Source organism: Argiope bruennichi, chromosome 1, assembly GCF_947563725.1.
Source record: "Argiope bruennichi chromosome 1, qqArgBrue1.1, whole genome shotgun sequence".
NCBI lineage: Eukaryota > Metazoa > Arthropoda > Arachnida > Araneae > Araneidae > Argiope > Argiope bruennichi.
The window spans coordinates 125,682,279-125,704,780 of record NC_079151.1 but is presented as its reverse complement, the minus strand read 5'-3'; the positions used below and the strand labels follow the sequence as shown (position 1 = coordinate 125,704,780).

Below are 22,502 nucleotides of genomic sequence, written 5' to 3'. Positions count from 1 at the left end.
CCTTTATTCTGTTTTATTTTAATTCATAAGTACTTTAGAAGGAATCTGAAAGATTGATTAATTAACAACGTTTAATTTTAAATGCATCAAACATTAAGAAAATAAACAGAATCGTTTGAAATAATCAGCCGAAAAATCTTAAGCCTAGCCTTATTAGCGTGGAGGAAAAAAAAAAAAAAAAAAAAAAAACTGAAGCCTTACTCATTTTTCGGTGAAGAAAATTAAAAGATGTTTTGGCGGGAAAGTTAGTTTTTAATTAATAATTAAAATTCTAATCAAAATTTTAAAAAAAGGGACCCCAGGTGCACATTCCCGATCTCCAAGGTATACAAGTACCAAATTTTGTAGCTGTAGGTCAAATGGTCTTTTCTGTAGAGCACCAACACACACACACACACACATTGAGATTTATATAAGTATAGATAGATATCTAAATCTAATATGTACTCATAATGATCTACGATGCTATTAGTATTGTTGAAAATGTGAATGAATGCGTATTGAGAAATGCTGTGTATGCAGTAAGGCTTTGTGCCATATTAGTTGCTTTAGGAAAGATAATTGTCTTAGAATGTTGTATGAAAGAGAGTTGCATTTGTTGTTGTTTTTGGTGGGAGACAAGGCGTTCCAACATTCGGCTCGCTTTCGCATCTTGTCTCTTAGAATTGTCGCGTCCACTCTTGCAAGGAGATTTTAGAAATCGCGCCAAGTAATGGGCGATTTTTCACGTCTTTTTTTTTTTTTTTTAAATGAAAGTTCCAAACAGTTATGAGAGGAACTAATGCACGCATTCTTTTATTATTACTGGATTCTTCTATCCCGGTAAGATTAAACTTCTAGATAATGTTTTTTTTTTTTTTGGGGGGGGGGGGGAGGTTCAAGTTCTCTTTTCTATTGCTAGTAGAAAAAAATTAGAAACATATGTAGACAGGTTAGATTAAAAACAAAGCATTTAAAAAATGAAGATAATTTTAAAAAATTACAGATTTCTTCATATTTTTCTTTAAATTGTGTTATTCTTCACTTCTTGCGTTACTCGCGGTTTATTATTATTTTTTCTCACTCAAAACTTAAAATTTAGAGTTAATTGGAAACCGAAGTGGCTGACTGATTGCGCTTCTAAATTGCCTCCGGATTTTTACTGAGTTGAGACAAAAATAAATTTCATCGAAAATGACTTGAATGTAAAAAAAGCAAATACTAAAATTATAATCGAAGGCTAAATGTCCCTGCTAAATTTAATTATTAGATTTTACTATTAGTCAAGACATATCTTCATGGGAACTAAACATTGCATCGAATCTCATGAGCCCATTATTCCTCACTATTTTTGTTTCATATAACCTTGCATTGTGATATAGTACATCTAACTTGAAATCTTTTTATATTTGTTTTTCAATAAATCTTTCTGCGCATATCCATCCATTCATTCAAATGACTACAAATCTAATCGGTGTTAGGTTTGGGAGATATACTGCAGTGAAAGGAAAAGTTTCCACATCTTTGAACTTCTTTTCTTTCTTAATTTTGACTAGATCACCGTTCTCAATACTATAGATAATTTTTGTTTTCGATGGAAGTCTTGCTATCGATTTTTTATTCTTTTGACTGCCAAGCATCATGCACAAACAGGTGAGTTAACACACGCAGAAAAACTGCACCTGCTAAGTTTATAAAGTTATATCTGAAACATTTGATCTGCTTAACTTAATAATTTGTCATTTTATTTCTTACAATATAAGAAGCACTTGAAATGTTGACAATTTTTCAACTGATCTTTGCAATTTTAAGACTACTTTCATTTAAATACAGATTCAAAACTGAAAATTCAATAATTCGACGTTCATGGTAGACACATTATGGTATGCGAAGAGGTTAGTAAAATTTAACACGAGAAAAGCAACTCGAAATGATAGCTGTGGCATGATTGTGGAAATGTTTCTTACATCAGTAATACAATTAATGTATATTTGAACCTGAGGCTGTAACGCTATGCCTCGACTTGATAGCATTTTTAATTCATTGTGGTCCTGCTAGAAACTAAAATTGCTTTTATGCATTGTATTTTGAAATTAAAATTTACTTCATGCATCTATTATACCGTTATAATCGTATAAGATATTCATTCATTATCATAACATAAACTTGCAATGTTCTTTTAAATTTGCATCGCACTTTCTGATGACTTTAATCGGCACACTTTTAATCGGCTAACAATATATACATATATATATATATTGTTGTTTAATCATATAATTGTTTAATCACATAATCATATAATTGTTGTTAATTTTCTGAGAACTGTTTACTATATTATTATTTCTTGTAAAAGCATTTCGATTGCTCGAACATTAATGAAATTTTGTAAATTGCATTTTCTATGTGCTTATTTATGATCTATTTTTCCTTCAAAACTGCCAAAATCTCTTTTTTCGGCAACTTCCTTTTTCAATCCCTCCAAAGTTTATAAATGAAAAGTGATGATATTGCCGCATTGAAGAAAGACAGTCGAATCTACATGGCCGAATGGTCATGGCACTGGTCTCATGATCAAGAGACCTGGGTTCGAATCCTGCTAGAGACAATGCGATTAATTGTATATGTAAATACTTAATTGTTTGATTTTATGTTTTCCTTTATTTCATGTTCCAGAAGATACTGGACATTTCTTTAGTTTACCAGACAAGTGTTCTGGACTTTTCTTACTGTCACCAGAAGAGTATTCTGGAACTTTCTCTGCTTGTATAAAAGCAGAAGATTGATCAGTTACTGTATTCTCTCATTTCTGAATTCAGTTAATAAATTGGTTAAGCTCTATACCCCTTGTGTGTGTCATTGAGTTCTATATCATAGTATCTACGTGACATTCTTTGGTGGAGGCGCCGGGTGCTATTCCAGTCAGTGTGGAAACGAATTTACGAAGAAGCGATCGCCTTAAAGGCTTTGAACCAGAATTTGGACTTTATTTCCCACCACCCAGAAAGATAAGGAAAATGCCTGTAGAACAGGAAACTAAACCTGTCATTCTGACATCTGCACAGCCACAATACAGAAATCCATCTGTATTTAAAGGAGACATGGGACAGGACCCAAACAAATGGGTAAAAGAATATGACAGAGTGTCGAAATTCAACAGATGGGATGACATGACTTGTCTCGCAAATGTGTTCTTCTTTCTGGACGGCACAGCGAAACTATGGTTTGAAAACAATGAAGACAAATTGACTTCTTGGGATGTTTTCAAATCAATGTTAAAAGAGGCATTTGGAGAAACGCAGCACTATGCAAAGAAGGCAGAAGATGAGCTAAAGAATAGAGCTCAAAAACCTGGAGAGAACACGCAGTCGTACATCCAAAGCGTGTTGGGGTTATGCAATCAAGTCAAACCAAATATGTCAAAAGAAGAGAAAGTGTCTCATCTTATGAAAGGAGTCACCGGAGATGTTTACCAGGCACTACTGACGAAAGAGATAACCAACACAGAAGACTTTATAAAATGGTGTAGAAAGATCGAAGAGATGCAGCAAAAGAGGATCCGTGGTAGGAAATTTGAAAGGCTCCCAAATGTGGTACCAATGGCTGCAATTGACCAACAACTGGATCTGGTATCATTGGTACGTCAAATAGTGCGTGAGGAGGTTCAGCGCCTCATATCTCCAATAGTCGATCCCGAACACCAAGACAAAGGCATTGAAAACATAGTTCGAGAGGAAGTGGAAAATGCTTTGGCTCCTTTGTCACAGACAGCACCAGAGTGGACAAAGGTCAAACCAAGACGCCAACCTACCTATGCTGACGTTGCTGGACGATCTACGCCCGTAGCACAACAACCACAGAGGAAGACGGATGTCTGGCGCACTCCTGATAGAAGACCCGTCTGTTTCCATTGTGGTCGCCCTGGACATGTAGTTCGATACTGCCGAGATCGCAAAGCTATTTTTGAGGCATATCGGGCTAATAGGAGAGATTTCGGCCGTCAGACGTCGAATGAGGGACGCTATGCTGACGAGTACAGCCGACCAGCAGTCCGAAGTTTGTCGCCCAGCCCATCACGAGGACGATCGCCGAAACGCCGCTACAGATCTCCGTCTCCATATAGAAGATCCAGTCAATCTCCTAGCCGCAGAAATGAGGGAAAACTAGGCAGTGCGACCTTTCTTGGGGGTGAGGCCGCTAGTGACAAAAATCCTCCGATTGCCGCAAAGATGTCTGGGAACAATATTGAAGTAATCATCGACAATGAGCCAGTACCTGCCCTTGTGGACTCTGGAGCCTCATTTTCTGTTATCTCGGAGAAGTATCGTCGCCTACTGAAGAAAGTTATGTTTCCAACGACTAACAATGTTCTTTTAAAAGTCGCCGATGGAAATTACGTGAGACCAGTGGGAAAATGTACGCTTCGTCTCGAAATCAATGGCCGACCTCAAGCTTTTGAATTTATTGTTTTACCGCAATGCAGTCACGATATCGTCCTTGGTTGGGACTTTCTGGACGCTTCTCAAGCTGTTATAGATCGTGGCTGTTCGGAGCTTTTGTTTCAAGACGTCATTCGAGAATCCCAAACTCCAGACTCCAGCCGTTTATTCACGTTGGAGGACTATCCAGTACTTGCTCATTCTATCAGAAAGATTACTGTCTTAGGCCGTAAGAACCATTGAGCTATCGACGTAATAACAGAGGGAAATAGGATGCTCCTCTTAAACAAGGAAGTTGATATTCCATCTACTGTAGTTACGCTCTTTGATGGTAAAGCCGAACTATGGGTTGCCAATGGACAAGGAGAACCTCAGATCATCCCTAAAGGCACGTGCATCGGGTATGCCGAACTCTCAAGCGAAGACTGCGTAAATACCATAGACGAAGGATCGCTTAATTCCACGACTACTTCAAAGGCAAGATTGGGTGTCCTCGACTGTACGACGATAGCTCCGGATTTGAGGATCGACCAAAAAGAAAGAATGTTGCACCTACTCCAGAGGTTTTCAAATATTTTCGATCAAGAAAGGACTTTCAAGAACGGAAGTCAACTCAATGTTAAGCACCGAATCAACACAGGCGACCACTTACCTATCAGTCAGAGAGCTTACAGAGTGTCCCCATCTGAACGCCGCATTATCAGTGAGGAGGTAACCAAAATGTTAGAAAAAGATATCATTTAACCATCAGAAAGTCCATGGTCATCTCCAGTCGTCTTGGTAAGGAAAAAAGATGGAAGCTGGCGTTTTTGTGTTGATTATCGCCGACTCAACAAAATTACCAAGAAAGACTTGTATCCATTGCCGCGTATTGACGACACCTTGGATTGCTTGAAGGGGGCAAAATATGTTTCGTCTATGGATCTCTACTCCGGTTACTGGCAAATAGAAGTTGATGAAGCCGATCGTGAGAAAACAGCTTTTATAACACCTGAGGAATTATACGAGTTTAAAGTGATCCATTTGGATTATGCAACGCTCCTGCAATTTTTGAAAGGATGATGGATAATCTCCTACGACATTTAAAATGGACAATGTGCCTTTGCTATTTAAATGACATTGTGGTGTTCTCAGAAACATTCGATGAACATCTTCAGAGGTTGAATACCGTCCTTCAGTGTATACAGAACGCCGGCCTTATCCTTAATCCAAAAAAATGTCGTTTTGGAGCACAAGAGATAAAGATCTTGGGACATCTAGTATCCAGTGATGGCGTACGACCGGACCCTGAAAAAAAAATAAAGGCTTTGAGTGACTTTCCCGTGCCTAGGAATATCCATGACATCAGAAGCTTTCTGAGACTCTGCTCTTACTATCGCCGATTTATAAAGGACTTTTGCCATAAAGCCGAACCTCTACAGTTGTTACTGAAGGGGGACACAAAATTCTGTTGGGGGCCTGAATAAGTGGAAGCTTTTAATACCTTAAAGAATAATCTTACCTCCGATCCTGCCTTAGGCCTTTATGACGAAACTGCACCAACGGAACTTCACACTGACGCGAGTGGATACGGAATCGGCGCAGTATTAGTCCAAATCCAAGATGGGAAGGAAAAAGTAATAGCTTATGCCTCGCGCACTCTGACGAAGGCTGAAAGAAACTATTCCACAACTGAAAGAGAATGCCTTGCGGCCATATGAGCTATAACCAAGTTTCGGGCATATCTCTTTGGAAAGGCTTTCAAGATTGTCACTGACCATCATTCCCTGTGTTGGCTGACAGGACTGAAGGATCCCTCTGGAAGACTCGCTAGATGGGCGCTGCAACTCCAAGAATACGATGTATCAGTGGTGTACAAAAGTGGAAGAAAACACAAAGATGCTGATAGTCTGTCCAGAAACCCATTGAAAGTCGATGCTTCATGGTCTGGGGATTGCATAGGTGCCACTTTATTCACTAATCTCTCAGAAGAACAGATGAAAGATCCGGTATTGGCAAAAATAATAAGAGACCAACAAAGTACCGAAACAAGTAGGCTGGGAAATTTTGAATTAATCAAAGGAGTCCTCTACAAGAAGAATTTTGATCCCTCCGGAAGGAAATTTCTACCAATGATTCCGAAGCACTTACGTCTCAGTATTCTAGAATCTCTCCATGACGACCGTACAGCCGGACATCTAGGATTCACCAGGACGTATGACAGAATAAGAAAACGATTTCATTGGCCAGGCTTGTACAGAAATGTTCGAAGATATGTGATGCACTGCCGAGAATGTCAAAGGAGAAAATCTATTTCTCAGAAGCCACCAGGTCATCTCGTGCCTATTCCACCAGCAGCCTCTCCTTTCCATCGCATCGGAATCGACTTGCTAGGACGATTTCCAAAATCTGACGATGGCAGCAAATGGATTGCAGTATGCACCGATTATTTGACACGGTACGCAGTCACCAGAGCTTTACCGACGGCTGAAGCTACACAAATCGCGAAATTCCTACTAGAGGACATAATCCTGAAGCATGGAGCTCCACGAGTTATCATTACAGACCGTGGACAAGTTTTCCAGTCCAAGCTGGTGTCCGATATTAATCGACTGTGCAATATCACTCATCGAATGACAACAGCCTATCATCCGCAAACAAATGGTCTCACAGAGCGGTTCAACAAAACGTTAGCAGATATGCTTTCTATGTATGTTGATGTCGAACAGAAGAACTGGGACTAGATATTGGCATTCGTCACATTCGCCTACAACACTGCCAAGCAAGACACGACAGGTTTTACGCCCTTCTACCTACTACATGAGCGAGAAGCTGAAACGCCTTTGGATACGCTGTTTCCTCTCTTCCCCAACGAGTTCAGCCAAGAAGACGATTACGTTAGTCATCTGATCAATAAGGCAGAAGAATCGAGGCAATTAGCTCGTGCACGAACTCTCGAGGCTCAGCAGAAAGATCGCCGGCATTATGACTCCAAACATCGGATAGTGGCATACGAACCAGGGGATTTGGTGTGGATTTTTATTCCATTTCATAAAAAAGGGGTTTCCGAGAAGCTCCTCAAGAGGTACTTCGGCCCATATCAAGTTTTGTGGCGGTTGTCCGACGTCACTTATGAAGTAGTCGATTTCGATCCTAATTCTAGAAGGCGGAAACCGAAGTAAGTTGTCCACGTTTTACGCATGAAGCCGCAACATGACCCAGAAGAACAAGACGACCAACATTCTTATGAAAGTATGGAGGTTCCGGAAAGAGATATTTCTCAAGAGACTACTCCCTGTGAAAACACGACAACTTATACTGGCCCTGTGACTCGATCAAGAACTAGAGCCACACAATGAAATGTCATAACATCGAGACGCTGTTCTTTAGGGAGGTAACAATGCCGCATTGAAGAAAGGTAGTGGAATCTCCATGGCCGAATGGTCATGGCACTGGTCTCATGATCAAGAGACCTGGGTTCGAATCCCGCTAGAGACAATGCGATTAATTGTATATGTAAGTACTTAATTCCTCGATTTTATGTTTTCCTTTATTTCATGTTCCAGAAGATACTGGACATTTCTTTAGTTTACCAGACAAGTGTTCTGGACTTTACTTACTGTCTTCAGAAGAGTATTCTGGAACTTTCTCTGCTTGTATAAAAGCAGAAGATTGATCAGTTACTGTATTCTCTCATTTCTGAATTCAGTTAATAAATTGGTTTAGCTCTACCCCTTGTGTGTGTGTCATTGAGTTCTATATCATAGTATCTACGTGACAATATCATTTCATTAATTTTAGTTGCAGATGCTTTCAAACATGTCTATTCTATATTTCCTGCTGTATTGAAGGTTCCTAATTATGATTATATTTTTTTTTCGTTTAGATGACCATGAGAGCAGCAGTGGATCGTCTTTTTTGGAGGAGAAGTACGCACCCGGGACCCTGGTGTGGGCGAAGGTCTTCGGTTACCCATAGTAATTTATATTTTCTTTTTCCAAAATAAATTTATAAAGAAGGCTGACATATTGCGGATAGCACGAGTTTGTTGGTGCTACTTGAAGAGGGGGGGAATATGAATCTTTGAATTGGGTTTGGTTTCATTAGTTCCAATTTTTCATTCATTTTGGACAATTAAAATAAATATAAGTATTTCCCTTTTCTGAAGCTTGTATTTAATTCTATAAAGTCGGCATTATGTTAAGACAATTAAAGCAATAATCATTCAGTAACTTTAAAAATATTTTTCTGTAAGAGTTGTCGGAAAAATTCTTTATTTAAAATCATTTCTCACTTTTAAAAAATCCTGCTAATATGAACAATGTGCAATCGTTTCCAAAAAGTGGTGTTTGAAACATTTCTGTATGCAATTGTAAAAATGTTTCTGTATGTAAAACAGCCAAAAATGTATTTTTACTTGCGAATTTTCATTTTCTAAATGATAATGAAACTTTTTATAAAATCGTCAGGAATCTTTGCATAATATTATTCTGAATCTCTTCTGTACTTCCCGGACTTTTCTATTGATACTACTTTAGCAAGGGGGAAAAAATCGAGTTTGTGGATATTAATCACAAAAAGAATTGAATGACATTGTTTAAAAATATTCTTAAAACAATATTTAATATTTCTTCCTGTTAAATATCACTTTTGTTTTTTAAAGCACAAGAGAATTCATTTATAAAAAGAATATACTCCTGCTCAAAAAATAAGGAACATATGTAAAACTTGGAATAAAACAAAAACTATTTAATAGCTATGCGTGAAAGCTGTACTCGAGGTAAGTGTGGCATTACTGGACAACATATCAAACAATAAGACTTAGAGATACAAAAATGTTTATATTACAGCTCCAATTTGTACGCAGAATGTACAATGAGAACCCAGCGCTAATAACGAATATGATACTTTAGCTGAAGTGCATCCTTGACAATGGCTGCGCTTGTTGGAGTTTATGGAGGGTGCCCGCCTGCACACTGCTTCCTACAACCCATCTTCTCAACGTGTTACACATATGCTCTATGGAAGTCGACTCCGGTGATCCAGCGGCCCACGCCATTTATGAATGGTTCCTCTCTAAATAATTCCGCATCAATCGTGGCTCTATGCAAGCGAACGTTATCGTCCATAATATCGCGTCAGTATCTATTGCAGCTATGAAAAGGCGCACAGGAGGTTGTAGGATTTCTTCGCAGTATCGGACAACTGTGACGGAACCCCCAAAGAATCGACAATGTTTGGAGTTTGATAGCATGTCCCTAACTCCCGCCATATACTTGTCCTTTGAGAATTGTTCTGGATGTTAAATCGAGGTTCATCCTTAAAGAGTATCTTTGCCCAATGCAACCGCGCTTTGAAAACAAAGGCATACAAACGACAGGTCGTCGGTCTAACAGGTCTAACAGTCCATCTTCATGCAGTTCGAGCGATACAATTTGGCGGAACATAGGCTTTTCTGCTGCAGCTGGGAACTGCGATGCCAGCTGTCACGCTGTTAGTGACCTTCGGCGTCAGGTACATTGCAATAGGTCTTCTTCTGGTGTTTTGATCCTTTTGATAATGTATCCATAGTCTATGGATGTCACAACGAGCACATTCAGCTCTCTGGCAACAGCAAATTGTCTTGCACCAGCTTACAACATACCGCCCGTCCTCCAACGCATCTAATCTTGCAAATTGTTCTACTGATGTTTTCCACTTTAACTACTTTTACTATCTCTGATTTCGAGAAATTATCTCTACTTACGAACTGAAGCATACGTCCGGTAAGCCCCTTTTTTAAGGTGTTTCGGTGTATTGTGAAATTGCGTTTTATGCTAATTTTGGCTACCCATTTCCAATCAGCGCTGCAACTTCTGTCTCATATGTAAATTGTGTGTTTTAATTCGCCGTTTTGTATGTGTATCTCGTTTGTTGTTTCTTTTTTGAGTAGAAGTCTATATCGTTTGCTTCAACATTTTAAGACTTCCGCATGATTTCGCATACGAGAAGGAGATTAAATTGGATTTCATGAAATCCTGCTAGAATCTGCTTCTGTATGGATTATGGTTGCAATGTTAGAGTTACTAATTAAATGACATCGTCAGATTTTCTCTTTTTATGCTTTTATTATTTGTAAGGTAAAGTGTAAAATGAAAATTTGACGATAGAATTTACTTTTTGTACAGCCATTAAGAATTTATCATAAAGCCCCTATCTTTCAATGTGAAACAAATTAGTTGTTGAAAATCTGAGAGCTATGATCAATATACTTTAAACTTTACAGCTGGCCCGCAATGATTGAAGATGATCCTGATGAAGGCACTCACAGCAAAGATCTTACAACAGCACCGGTATGTTCATTAAAAAATCTTGGATTTCCATATGATAATCCTTCTATCAGTTTTAGAATATATTTTTTGTTTGTATTAAAATGGATAATATTCTAGATGCAGAATCATCTGAAACTAAATTTCATTAATCCATATATATATATATATATTATCTTATGTGCTTATACTGTTGAATGTATTAGTTAAATATATTATTAGATGGAATCATAAGAGAGATCAAATCATAACCAACTAAATTTGATAGCTTAAAAAAAGGAAATTTAGGGTGGTGATAGATCCGGAAATTAGGGATATCAGGGAAAATTTGGAAATTTTATTGATCTGGGAAAAGTCAAACATTTTTTAGAGAAATTAAATTGGGCCGTTAACGTTTGAAAATTACATCCAGAAAACTTGCCGACAAGAACACTTCTCGCCAAATATGTGTGCAATCGTCGATATCGCACTATCTCTTCTTTATATCCCAAGCAATATGAGCAATTCACGAGATCAATATGAAGTGTATAAAGAAAAGGGAACAAAAAAAACTATAACCGGCTACTCCAATACGCCAAACAGGAAAATATGAATTACCGGATCCCCGCAACTGGCAGGAACTATGGCTGAGTCCTCGTCATAGATTTTTAAATACTTCTTGGATGATGCATAGAATTTCATCCGAAAAGTATACTTTTTAAAAATGTATAACAGAAAATCTAAATATTGGCATAAAATATGTAACGGTGATTTTTATACATCATCAATACTATGGTTGGCAGTGTAGTAAAGAAAAATGTTTCATTTATTATAATATTAATTTCGTTTTCAATGTAATGCAGATTACTCCGTAGCGGAAAAAATTATAATGTTCGCTTTAAAATTATTTATTTTAACTGATTCTTGTCTTTTTTTTCTATACATTATTTTTTCTTTAAGACATTTTTAATTCTAATGCAAAAGAAAATTGCCACTTTTAAATAAAATTTTTAATTAATAATTTTTATTTTTTTACCTATTTATCTTATGCTAAAAATTATTTCAGTGGCACAATATAAAAAGAAATGAAATTATTGGTTTTGTAGATTCGAAAATATAATAATTCATACCTTTGCTATAATTAAAAAAAAAATGCCGTAAATGCTAAATTTTAGTATCTAAAAAAAATCGAATAGAAACGATGAAAATAAAGGAAGTGATGAAAAAGGGTTGTAACCTGTCTTTTGACTGTCAGTTAACTATATTCCAGTGGGTAATGTCTACATGTTATTTTTATAGTAACTTGTTTTATTTTTTCAGAGAAAGTTTTAATAAGAAAAACAAACATCGATTATATTAAAAAATCATAAAATCTCATTAATTAAAAACATTTATTTGCAAAATAAAAGTATCTTCAATTTACCAATGTTAAATTTAAAAATAAATGCTACATTTTTTTAAAAAACATTTCTATTGTTAGTTTCTTAAATGTTTCATATAATTTTTTTTTTTTTTTTTACAAATTGTTATTTTGTATAAGTAGGCATAAATCTATATCGTTTTAGGAGTTAAAAGAACTTAACACTAAAGTTAAATATATTCGATAATATAAATAATAATTATATGTAATAACCTTAATACTTTCATATTTATAAATAAACTTGTAATTTCAAAATACTGTTCAACAAAATCATAATTCGAAAAAGTATCCTCCTTTCTTTGTGTATTTTACCCTTTAACAGTATAATATAGTAGAGGTCCACATGAATTTCATTCTATTTATATAATTTTCGAAAAAATCTTTCTTCTGTTGCTTAACGGTTCAAATATATAATTTAAAAATAAAAACTCATTATAGCGGTATTAGTAAAAATACTACTCTCTGTGGCTTGCTTATTCATTAAATCAAGCTGTCTATTATACAACTCACACAGTACGTAAAATTAGTTTACATTAATTTAATATATAAGATAAAAATTCCCAAGTTTTGTTTTTGCAGAGTATTGAGAAAACTTTAATAAATCGGATGAGTTAAATATAAAACTGAAAGCTATTTGAGCAAAATTTAAATCAGCTAATAATATAATTTAGTTGAATTTTATGAAAAAAAAGGTATACCATTTAAGAGATCCCTGTCCTGCAAATATCCTATATATATATATATATAAATGCATAAAATGAGTTAAATATTACTGATATCAATCGCAATAATAAAACACATTAAAAAATCGTGGTATTTAATTGCTTTTTTTATCTGGTCAACTAAACGTTTCCCCAGTTCTAAGTTCTCACAGAATTAAATAAATTAAATAGAAATAGATAATCCGCGATTTTTTTAATAACAAATATTTTCACTATTGTTATTTTTAAATATTTGTTAAAATAGCTATTATTTTAATCACACTTTTAATTAAAAATTATTAATCAATATTATTAATAAAATTTATTAATTATAATTAATATTTTATTTATTAATTTATATAAAGTGTGATTGACTTAATTTATTTATTTGTGCTAAATAATTCAGATTTTTTTTCGAAATCATTTATTTATTAGAATAAAGCATTTTCAGAAAATATTAAAATTTAAAAAAATGGCATTTTTTATTTTTACTTTAGTTCTATGTTTTACCAATACATGGCGGCAAAAAAGTAAATGCCAATAGAAATCATGTGATAAGCAATCAGAAATTTTCTTTATGGGATACTGGTATTGTTCAATGCGAAGTCAAAAAATTACTGATACCAATTACCAAGCAATGACTTTACACTTGCAAACACTATCTGTGAATAGCCCCAATTACCATGAAATGCGGTTTCGAATGATTTCAAAGATTCTGTAATTCTAAGAATAGCTGGTACTTTCACTTTTCAAACCATTCACATATTTCTCCCTTACCCGTTATGATTTCAATTAAGGGAATGGGAAATTAAGACTGAACATCTGTTTTCTGGCGTTCCCTATCTTCCTTCAGGGGACACCCTTTCTTTTCCATCTTTACACTCCTTCTTTCGGAGGTGTCAATCTGATTTCTGTCAGCAGTTGTTCTCTGTGGGGATTTGAGTTCTCTGACAATGATTGATGGCTCCGTCGATTAATTCTGTGGGAACTCAGAAAGATTGAACTGAGGAAACTTTAAACTGACCGGAAAAAAATCCAGGAAAAAAATACAATTAAATAACACTATTTTTTAATGCGTTTATATTATGCATTGCGATTGATATCATGAACATTTTGACTCATTTTAAGCATAAGATACATATAAAAACCTTATATCTGTTTTTGTAAATGATTAAAGAAAACTTTTTATATTTTAACATCATTTATTGATATAAATAAAATCAGATATTTGAAGGATAGGAATCTCTTAGATGGTATACCTTTTCTGTCTATAAATTAAACTAAATTATATTATTAGGTGATTTAATTTTGTTCGCATAGCTTCCAATTTTGTATTTAACTCATCAGATTTATTAAAGTTTTCTTAATGCTCTGCAAAAACCAAACTTGGGAATTATTTAACTTATATATTAAACTAGTGTAAACTAATTTTATGTACTATGCGAGTTATGTAGGAGTATCTTATAGACTCAGCGTAATTTTTACACTTAAAGACTAAGCAAGCCATAGAGAATATTATTTTTATTAATATCCCTATAACGTTATTTTTATTTATAAATTGTATATTTGAACATTTAAGCAACAAGATACAGATTTTTTCGAAAATTTTATTAATGGAATGAAATTGATTATGCGGCTCTCTTCTAGATTAATTTGTTAATTAGTAAAATACACAAAAGGGGGAGGAGATTTTTACAAATTACGATCTTTAGAACCTTTGATGATTTTGTTGAACAGTATTTTGAAATTATAGGTTTATTTTTAAATATAAAATTATTAATAATATATAGTTATCATTTATATTATCGAAATAATATATTAACTTTAATGTTAAATTCTTTGAACTACTAAAACTATACATTTGGAGAGTCACGAGCACAGCATTCTGCTGTGCATTACTTATAACAATAACCGATTTGTAAAATTTTTTCTAGGAAACATAGATAAAGATACAATAAAAATTTTTTTGAAATAGCATTTATTTTAACATTTAAAACTGGTAATTTGAATAGACTTTTATTTTCCTAATAAATATTTTGTAATTAATGATATTTTATGATTTTTAATACTTATTTTTGTTATATTATACTAATACTAATTATCTACTAATATTACTAATACTAATAATGCTAATTATCATAATTACTTTCTGATGTGTTTTTATTTGTAAATTGTATATTTAAGCAGTTAAGCAGCAGTAGAGAGATTTTTTTTTTCGAAAATTATGTAAATAGAATGAGATTCATTCGGATCTCTACTGGATTAGTTTGCTAAAGGATAAAATTCACAAAGGGGGAGGGGGAGGAGACTTTTACAAATTACCATTTTTAAAAACTTTGATTTTGTCAAACAGATTTTGAATTTATAGATTTCTTTTTAAATATGAAAGTATTAAGGTTATTATATATAATTATTATTTATATTATCCAAATAATGTGTTAACTTGGATGTTAAGTTTTTTAACTAATAAAACAATACAGTTTGGAGAGCCACGAACACCGCATTCTACTGTGCCTAACTTATAACGATATCAATTTATAGCTTAGAAACTTACTTCCTAATAACTTTATTTCAATTATATATATTTTCAAATATATATAATATTTTTTCAAAAAATGTAGCATTTTTTTAACATTTAAAATTGTAATTTGGTGATACTATTATTTTCCTAATAAATATTTTTTAATTAATGAGATTTTATGATTTTTTTTAATATAATCGATGTTTTTTTCTCTTATTAAAATTTTCTCTGAAAAAATAAAATAAAATTTCTACATAAATAAAGTAAAATTTCTACATAAATAAAAATAATATGTAGACATTAAGCACTGGAATATAGTTGATTGACAGGCAACCAGTTACAACCTTTTTCATCGATTAATTTATTTTCAAAAATTTCGTTTTTATTCGATTTTTTTAGATACTGAGACTTAGCATTAACGGCCTTTTTTGAAAGAGATTTATAGCTATTTTATGATTTATTATATTTTTGAGTTTACAAAATGAATGATTTCATATCTCTTTTATGTACCTCCCAAATAATTTTTAGCAAAAGATAAATAAATAAAGAATAAAATTTTTAATTAAAAACTTTATTTGAAAGTGGAAATTTTTTTTTCATTACAGTTAAAAATATTTTTAAATAAAAATTGGTTTTTTGAAAAAAAAAAAGTTAAAATAAATAATTTTAATGTGAACATAATTATTTCCGTTAAGGAGAAATCTACGTTACACTGATAACGAAATTAATATTATAATAAAAACTTAGAAATTTTAATAAACGGAACACTTTTCTTTACCATACTGCCAACCATAGTACTGATGCTGTATAAAAGTCACTGATACATACTTTATGCCAATATTTAAATTTTCTGTTACACATTTAAAAAAAAAAATATTCTTTTTGGGTGAAATTCTATGCATCAGCCAAGTTGTATTTAAAAACCTATGATGGAAAATTTATCAGTGACAATTTATTTTAAATATGACTTTAAAAAAAAGCACTTAAAAATAAGTCATACATCTGTTTAAATAAACTGGGCATTCTTTGGCGGCTGCGGAATTCTCACACTAACCGGTCAGAGGCAATTCAATTATGTGAATATCAAATCATTTCAGTCATGAAAAAATATTAAATATATAACAGTATTTTTGACTTTATATTCATTTAAGGGATATCATATATGGAATTTATTTGCAGCATTGAATGTCAGCAGAAACCTCTTTAAGAAAAAATAAATATTTTACTTTGGAACTCTTTTGTGCGAAAGAAATTTAGTTCATACACATTGAAATAAGTAGCTCATTGCATCCAGCGAATAGTCATTATCAAGCATGGTTTGAGGAGAGCTTGGGCCTAATCCCCGTTTTCACTGCCAGATGCCTTTACGGTTATGGTTGTAAATCTTCCATCTGACCCATTGTAGGTCCACTCTCCTGCAGTCACGTAACTATTAGATTATGACTCCGCCAATATTTAGAAAACGAAGTCCTCCCCCCATCTCAAAATCGTTCAAATTCCAGAACTTGATTTTTTTCAAAGTCTTTTTTTTTTTTTTTTTTTTTTTTTTTTTGAGAAAATCCGATTTAAACTTTGTTTGGAATAATCACTTGACTATTGTATAGCGCAATCGTCAATTTTTAGACTAGCTCCCGTCGCAGTTTCGTGTTCATTCCCATTTTTTTCTCTCTGTGCTTCTTCGGGCAATATCTTCCTGAAACCCTGCCTTATATTGGCCAGATAGGAGAATCGGCCTACATGACGGTCATTCGCGCGAAGTAGTAACTTTTTGTGGGCGATAAGTCGCCAGATGTGGCAATCTTCTTTAACAATTTCTAATAACGCTAAAAGTTAAAAATTCATGCCTCAAAAGCGATAAATCGCCAATTTTCTGCCCATGCATTTTTAGGCTCCAAAACAACATCATTTTCTTACATAAAAAAAAAAATAAACGATGTAAACAAACTAACAAAAAATGATTAAAAGAAAAAGGGAAGCAGCGTATCCGCTGAAACAATTAAAAGAAAAAGAAATTTTTTAGGTAGTTCAGGAAGATTTGAGAAAGAATTTGTCAGCTTCCATTTTTGCAAAAGAACCTTAGAATCTTTTTATTAAAAACATTTAAGTTTAATTTATTAATAGATTTTATTGTTTTAAATAAAGAATGTTTTTATTAGTATTAATAATTGATATTTCAATTTTGAAATTAACAATTGTTTGTATTTTTTGCATTTTAAGAGAAAGAAGCAAACAATAGTTATTTGTTATTTGAGTTATTAATTATAAATTATTTTCTTATATCTAACATTATTAGTAATAATAAATGAAAGTATAGAACACTTTAAAAAAATAATAAGTTGTTATAAAGCATTTTTGATTAGAATAATTGATTTCTTATGATTAGTGTAAGGAGTAATATTTTGGCCATTTCTGTTGTTAAAATCTATATTAGAGACAAATAATTTAGTATCATTTTATATTTTTGCTGAAATATAACTTGTGCAAAGAACACTAATTAGTTATTGAATTGTTATATCTGAGCAAAGGTTAGAAATACCAATTCTTCGTTATTGTGTTACAAAAGTAATTTTTAATGTTTCGTAGAATTATTTTTCAGTTTATTTAGAAAAAAAGTAATTTGTTAACATTTTCATTATATTTTATGCATAAAAATGTACTGTTAAACAACAGTATTATGATATTATGTACATAAATTATGTATATTATGTACAGTATTATTTACATAACACTGTATTAAATAATACAGTATAATGTACAGTATTATGTATACTGTTTTAAAAGAATTTTTAAATTGTCAGTTACATTTTTTTAAAAATTATATTAGAAATATATTACTTTTTTTGAGAAAAAAGCCGGTCAAAGTATTTTTGATAATACATATATACTTTATTTTCAGAAATTGCACGTTGTGTTCTTCGACACTCCTCCTTCTAGAGCTTGGCTTGCCTTTACATATATCAGACAATTTCACTTATCACCTCCGGTATGCTCTACCTTATATTTGAATCCTTTAAATTATAATATAAATTAAGTATAAATAACTTAAAAAACTCAAGCAGCTCATGTCTTCAATTTCTATTTTATATTTGTTTCTCCATGCTTTCCCTTAATGTACCAAATTGAACGTTATTTCTAATATTTTCTTATCAGCATTTTTAATTTTGTATTCGGTATTGCATTGTTTTCTGTTAGTGGGTTACTATTTATTTCAATCCGATTTTAATGATTAGTTTTTATTAGAGTATTCCTGTACCTTATGAATAAAGAAAATCTATTTGTAATGAATCAAAATTTTTGATGTTATTGTAAAATTACATAAAAATAACTATATGTGAAAAAAAAATAACTTACTTCTTCAGCATTCTGCCAATGTACGCGATATTTTTCTACTACAACTTTCTTTAGTAAATCTGTGATTATTCTATCTGATATAGTGTTAACAGGATAACAGTCTGTCAAGATGGGCACTTTCTCTAGTTAAAAATATTAATTGAAATTATTTTTATTAATACTTCATTGATTACTCGTTTTATAAGAAATAAAACTTGTGCAACTGCTTCCGTTCTATTATAACTATTATTTTCATTGCAATGACGCGTCGTAAAATTACCGCTGTATCCACAAGATATGATCTCAATTTATTCCTTTTACATTTAATGAAATCTCTTTAAATGTCAGATTAGATATAACACCTGTAGCTTCATGGTGTCATGGAAAATGGGGGATGAGGCATACCTTTTGTCTCTTCATTCAATTAAAATAAATATTTTTCCTGAAATTTTAATAAAAATAAAATTTTTAATTAAATTTAATAAATATTGATAATTATTTTAATAAATATTTGTATTTTTCATGTATTTTATATCGATGATTTTTATTATTTTAACGAAATTCAATTTTTTTTATCAAAGATATAAAGATTTCGATCGTTTCGTTTATTGAATACGTTAAATTGTGTGATATTAGCTTTAAATTAGCTTTAGCATAAATATTTGGTTTAAAACATAGCCTTACATTTTAATTTTTAAATTTTGTGTAAATTGGATATGAATTTAATTTTGAATTTAAAAAAAATTCATCATTACTTAATAGTTTGAATTATAAATGCGACTTCTCTCTTGACTTTTATTTAAATTTGAATATGATATATAAAAACAACTCTAACGATGAATGTGATTCTGCTATTAAACACTGCATATTTTACGAGAGTACTTGATCTATTACGCAAAATTATTGAGAGGACAAAAATTTGTGAGAAAGATGCAGCTAAATCATTTCTAGTTTCAAAATAAAGATCAACCTTCAAAAGAGATGATAGAAAAAGAACTGTGTAAATACATAATGAAGTGGACGAATGTACACTGTATAAAAACAGTAGAAGGATACTAGATTTTTTTCTTTAAATAAGACTTTTTGTTATTTTTAATGCAATTATTTTTATAAGAATATTTTTTAGATCATTCACCGAAAAAAATATTAGTATCATTACCATGATGTTCAAAAATAAAGTGTAAATGACAACAAAAAGTGTTTCGTTCATTTGAAACTTTCTAAAAAAAGGACAAGGACAATTTAAAAAAGAACAAAATATAAGCAGTCTTACTAATGAATACTCTTTCTATCAGCTTTCATGACTTCAAATATTCTGTTTGGAAGTGAATCATACAAAGATTGGATTTCTATTTGACAAAATTTATCCCATGTGGTATTTAAGTCACTCTATGCCCAGAACCATTGAGAAAGGCCAAACTTGTTCTTCCTCCATAACCATATAACCAATTGCTAACTAGACCATCAAACTTCCTCCTCCCATTTGTCTAGTTGAATAATATTGTTCTGCATTCTTCAGGCAATGCCAGTAGTATTGATAACCTTCTGGACCATCTAAGTTAAACTTTTTTCATCTGAAAATATTACAGAAGTCCATTCTGTGGTCCATGACAAGTGTTCCTGAGCCCAAGACTAACGATTATTAATATGTATTTGTTTACAGTTTAAATGTTTCATCCGGTTTTTTTTTTAATGAATCTTTTGGATGTAGTTGTATACTATTTGCTTTAAAACATGAATAAGTCCTGTTTGATTTCGAACTTTTGCAACACTTCCACTACTCTTTTTAAGCTCATGGGCAGGCTTTCTTTCATCACGAGGCATTAACTTTTTAGGCCTACCAGTGTTCTTTCTTATTCCGTTTCTGTTTAGAATTTTAATAAAGTTAGAAACTGTATTGGGACTGACGTGCAGTACACGAGCGATCTTTATCTTTATGTGCAACAATTTGACCTTTTTGAAAATCATTTAAGGGTATACCTCTAGGCATTCTGTAATTAAAGCATCAGTGAAATTTTTTACAAAATACTTTTTTCTGAAGAAAAACAGATTAAAAAAAGTATATACTTACTCTTCTATTCGTCACATTCCACCTAATAAAAAATGTAGTTGGGTGTTCTTCTACTTTTTTTACACACTGTAAATCGTATATTTTTGTCTTTTTAATTATAAATAGATGCTATTTCATTTTTACATGAAAATAAAGAAAGCATTGTTAAATAAAACCTGCATAAGAATCTATTAGCCAAGATAAAAATATAAAAGAAAATTTACAGAAAACGACTGTCCTTCTACTTTTTTTAAGCAGTGTAAGATTCTGAAATAATGAGTGAATGTCTATTGATATTTAAAATTACTTTGCTGGGATTACGAGATGAATAAAAATAAAGATTGAACTTCTGTCCCTGCGCACTGATCTTTATTTAGCGACTAGTTATCAACGGCGGTTATCTTTAAAAAAATCTATCTATCTTTAAAACAAATCATCCTCCCCATTATTTTTTATCAACGATGTCGTGCTTTTAACTACATCTTAAGCAATGACAAGACTCATATGTATAGATAGCTGAGTTAGTTCCTTCTGTTTTGCTACTAGAGGAAATGAAATTATACTTTCCGTCTCTTTATTCTCAATCCCTTTCAACAAATAAAATCAATATTATCCCTTACTATCCCTCAATTAGTCTTCATGTTAAAGATTCATTAAGCATCTTTAAAAGCATTAAAAAATAAATTATTAGGAGTTCACCTAAAAATTATTAAGAGTATTAGGTTCACTGAATTCTATCTCATTATTATGTTACTTTAAATGTACACATATGTTATATACACATAATACATTCTTAAAAAAAACTCTTACTTTTCCAGATACAGAAAAATAGAAAATCTGTATTGTCGAAAAAATACAGAAATGCTGTATTGGAGGCTGAGAAAGCCGAAAAGATGACAAATGAGGTAATTTCTATTGTTCACAAATTTTGAAGAAATTGAACCAAAATTTTAATTTGCTCAAAATGTGGTCACAACTAGGGATTGCAATATCGGACCAAAAGTTCAATACCGGTATTCGGTATATTTTAAATCTTAATACCGGGATACCGATTTTAATACCAGTAATAGAAATTTTAGAAAAAGAAAGAAAGAACAGGTGTTTCTTTGTTTTATTTGCCAATTTTATTGGAGTGTGTAAATATCACCAAAAATAATTTGTAACTTATAAATTATAACAGTATATAAAGAATCACAAAAAGAAGTTAACATCTTATTTATTTAAATAACAAAAAAGTGTAAATATCATTATTCAGCCTGTGGTGTAGTACTATTACAAATTTTTGAGATGTGATCTTAAAAAATATAATGCATCAATTGTACTGTCATTAAGCCTAGAACATAATTTTGTCCAAAAATTACCAACTGTCGAAACCTTTCTTTCGGCATCTACGCTAGTTGGTGGTACTGTTAGCAATGCGGGATATACTTTTTCCAAGTGTTTACCTCTGAATCCCTCATCTTCAAATAAATCGATTTCTCGTCGGATGGTTTTGGATATAGCTGGTTTCTGTAATATATTTTGGTTTGTTGACATTTTTTATTTATCGCTAATTATAATTTTTGTTCAAGAGACAATTCATTTTCATTATGAACATTAGTGTCGTCATAATCTTCGATAACTGTACCGAATTCTTCTGAATGTGGATAGGTTTGTGGGTAAAAAATTAAAAAAAAAAATTACTATAAACTTGATCAGATTTGAATTGGTTAGTCTCTTTTCTTCTTTTTCATTTTCATTTTTATAATCATTATAATTATGTAAATACCGTAAGACATTTTCTATTTCTGTTTGTCTTT

General features: G+C 32.1%; 1 protein-coding gene across 1 annotated transcript in view; it reads left to right on the top strand.

Moving 5' to 3' along the window:
* LOC129975007 (histone-lysine N-methyltransferase NSD3-like) overlaps positions 1 to 22,502 on the top strand; it is a 194,969-nt gene that overhangs the window by 122,196 nt on the left and 50,271 nt on the right. Inside the window, exons 8-11 of the mRNA XM_056087862.1 lie at positions 8,281 to 8,371; positions 10,660 to 10,726; positions 18,220 to 18,306; positions 21,522 to 21,608. Of these exons, the coding sequence (XP_055943837.1) occupies positions 8,281 to 8,371; positions 10,660 to 10,726; positions 18,220 to 18,306; positions 21,522 to 21,608 (332 nt within the window). The remainder of the gene's footprint in view (positions 1 to 8,280; positions 8,372 to 10,659; positions 10,727 to 18,219; positions 18,307 to 21,521; positions 21,609 to 22,502) is intronic.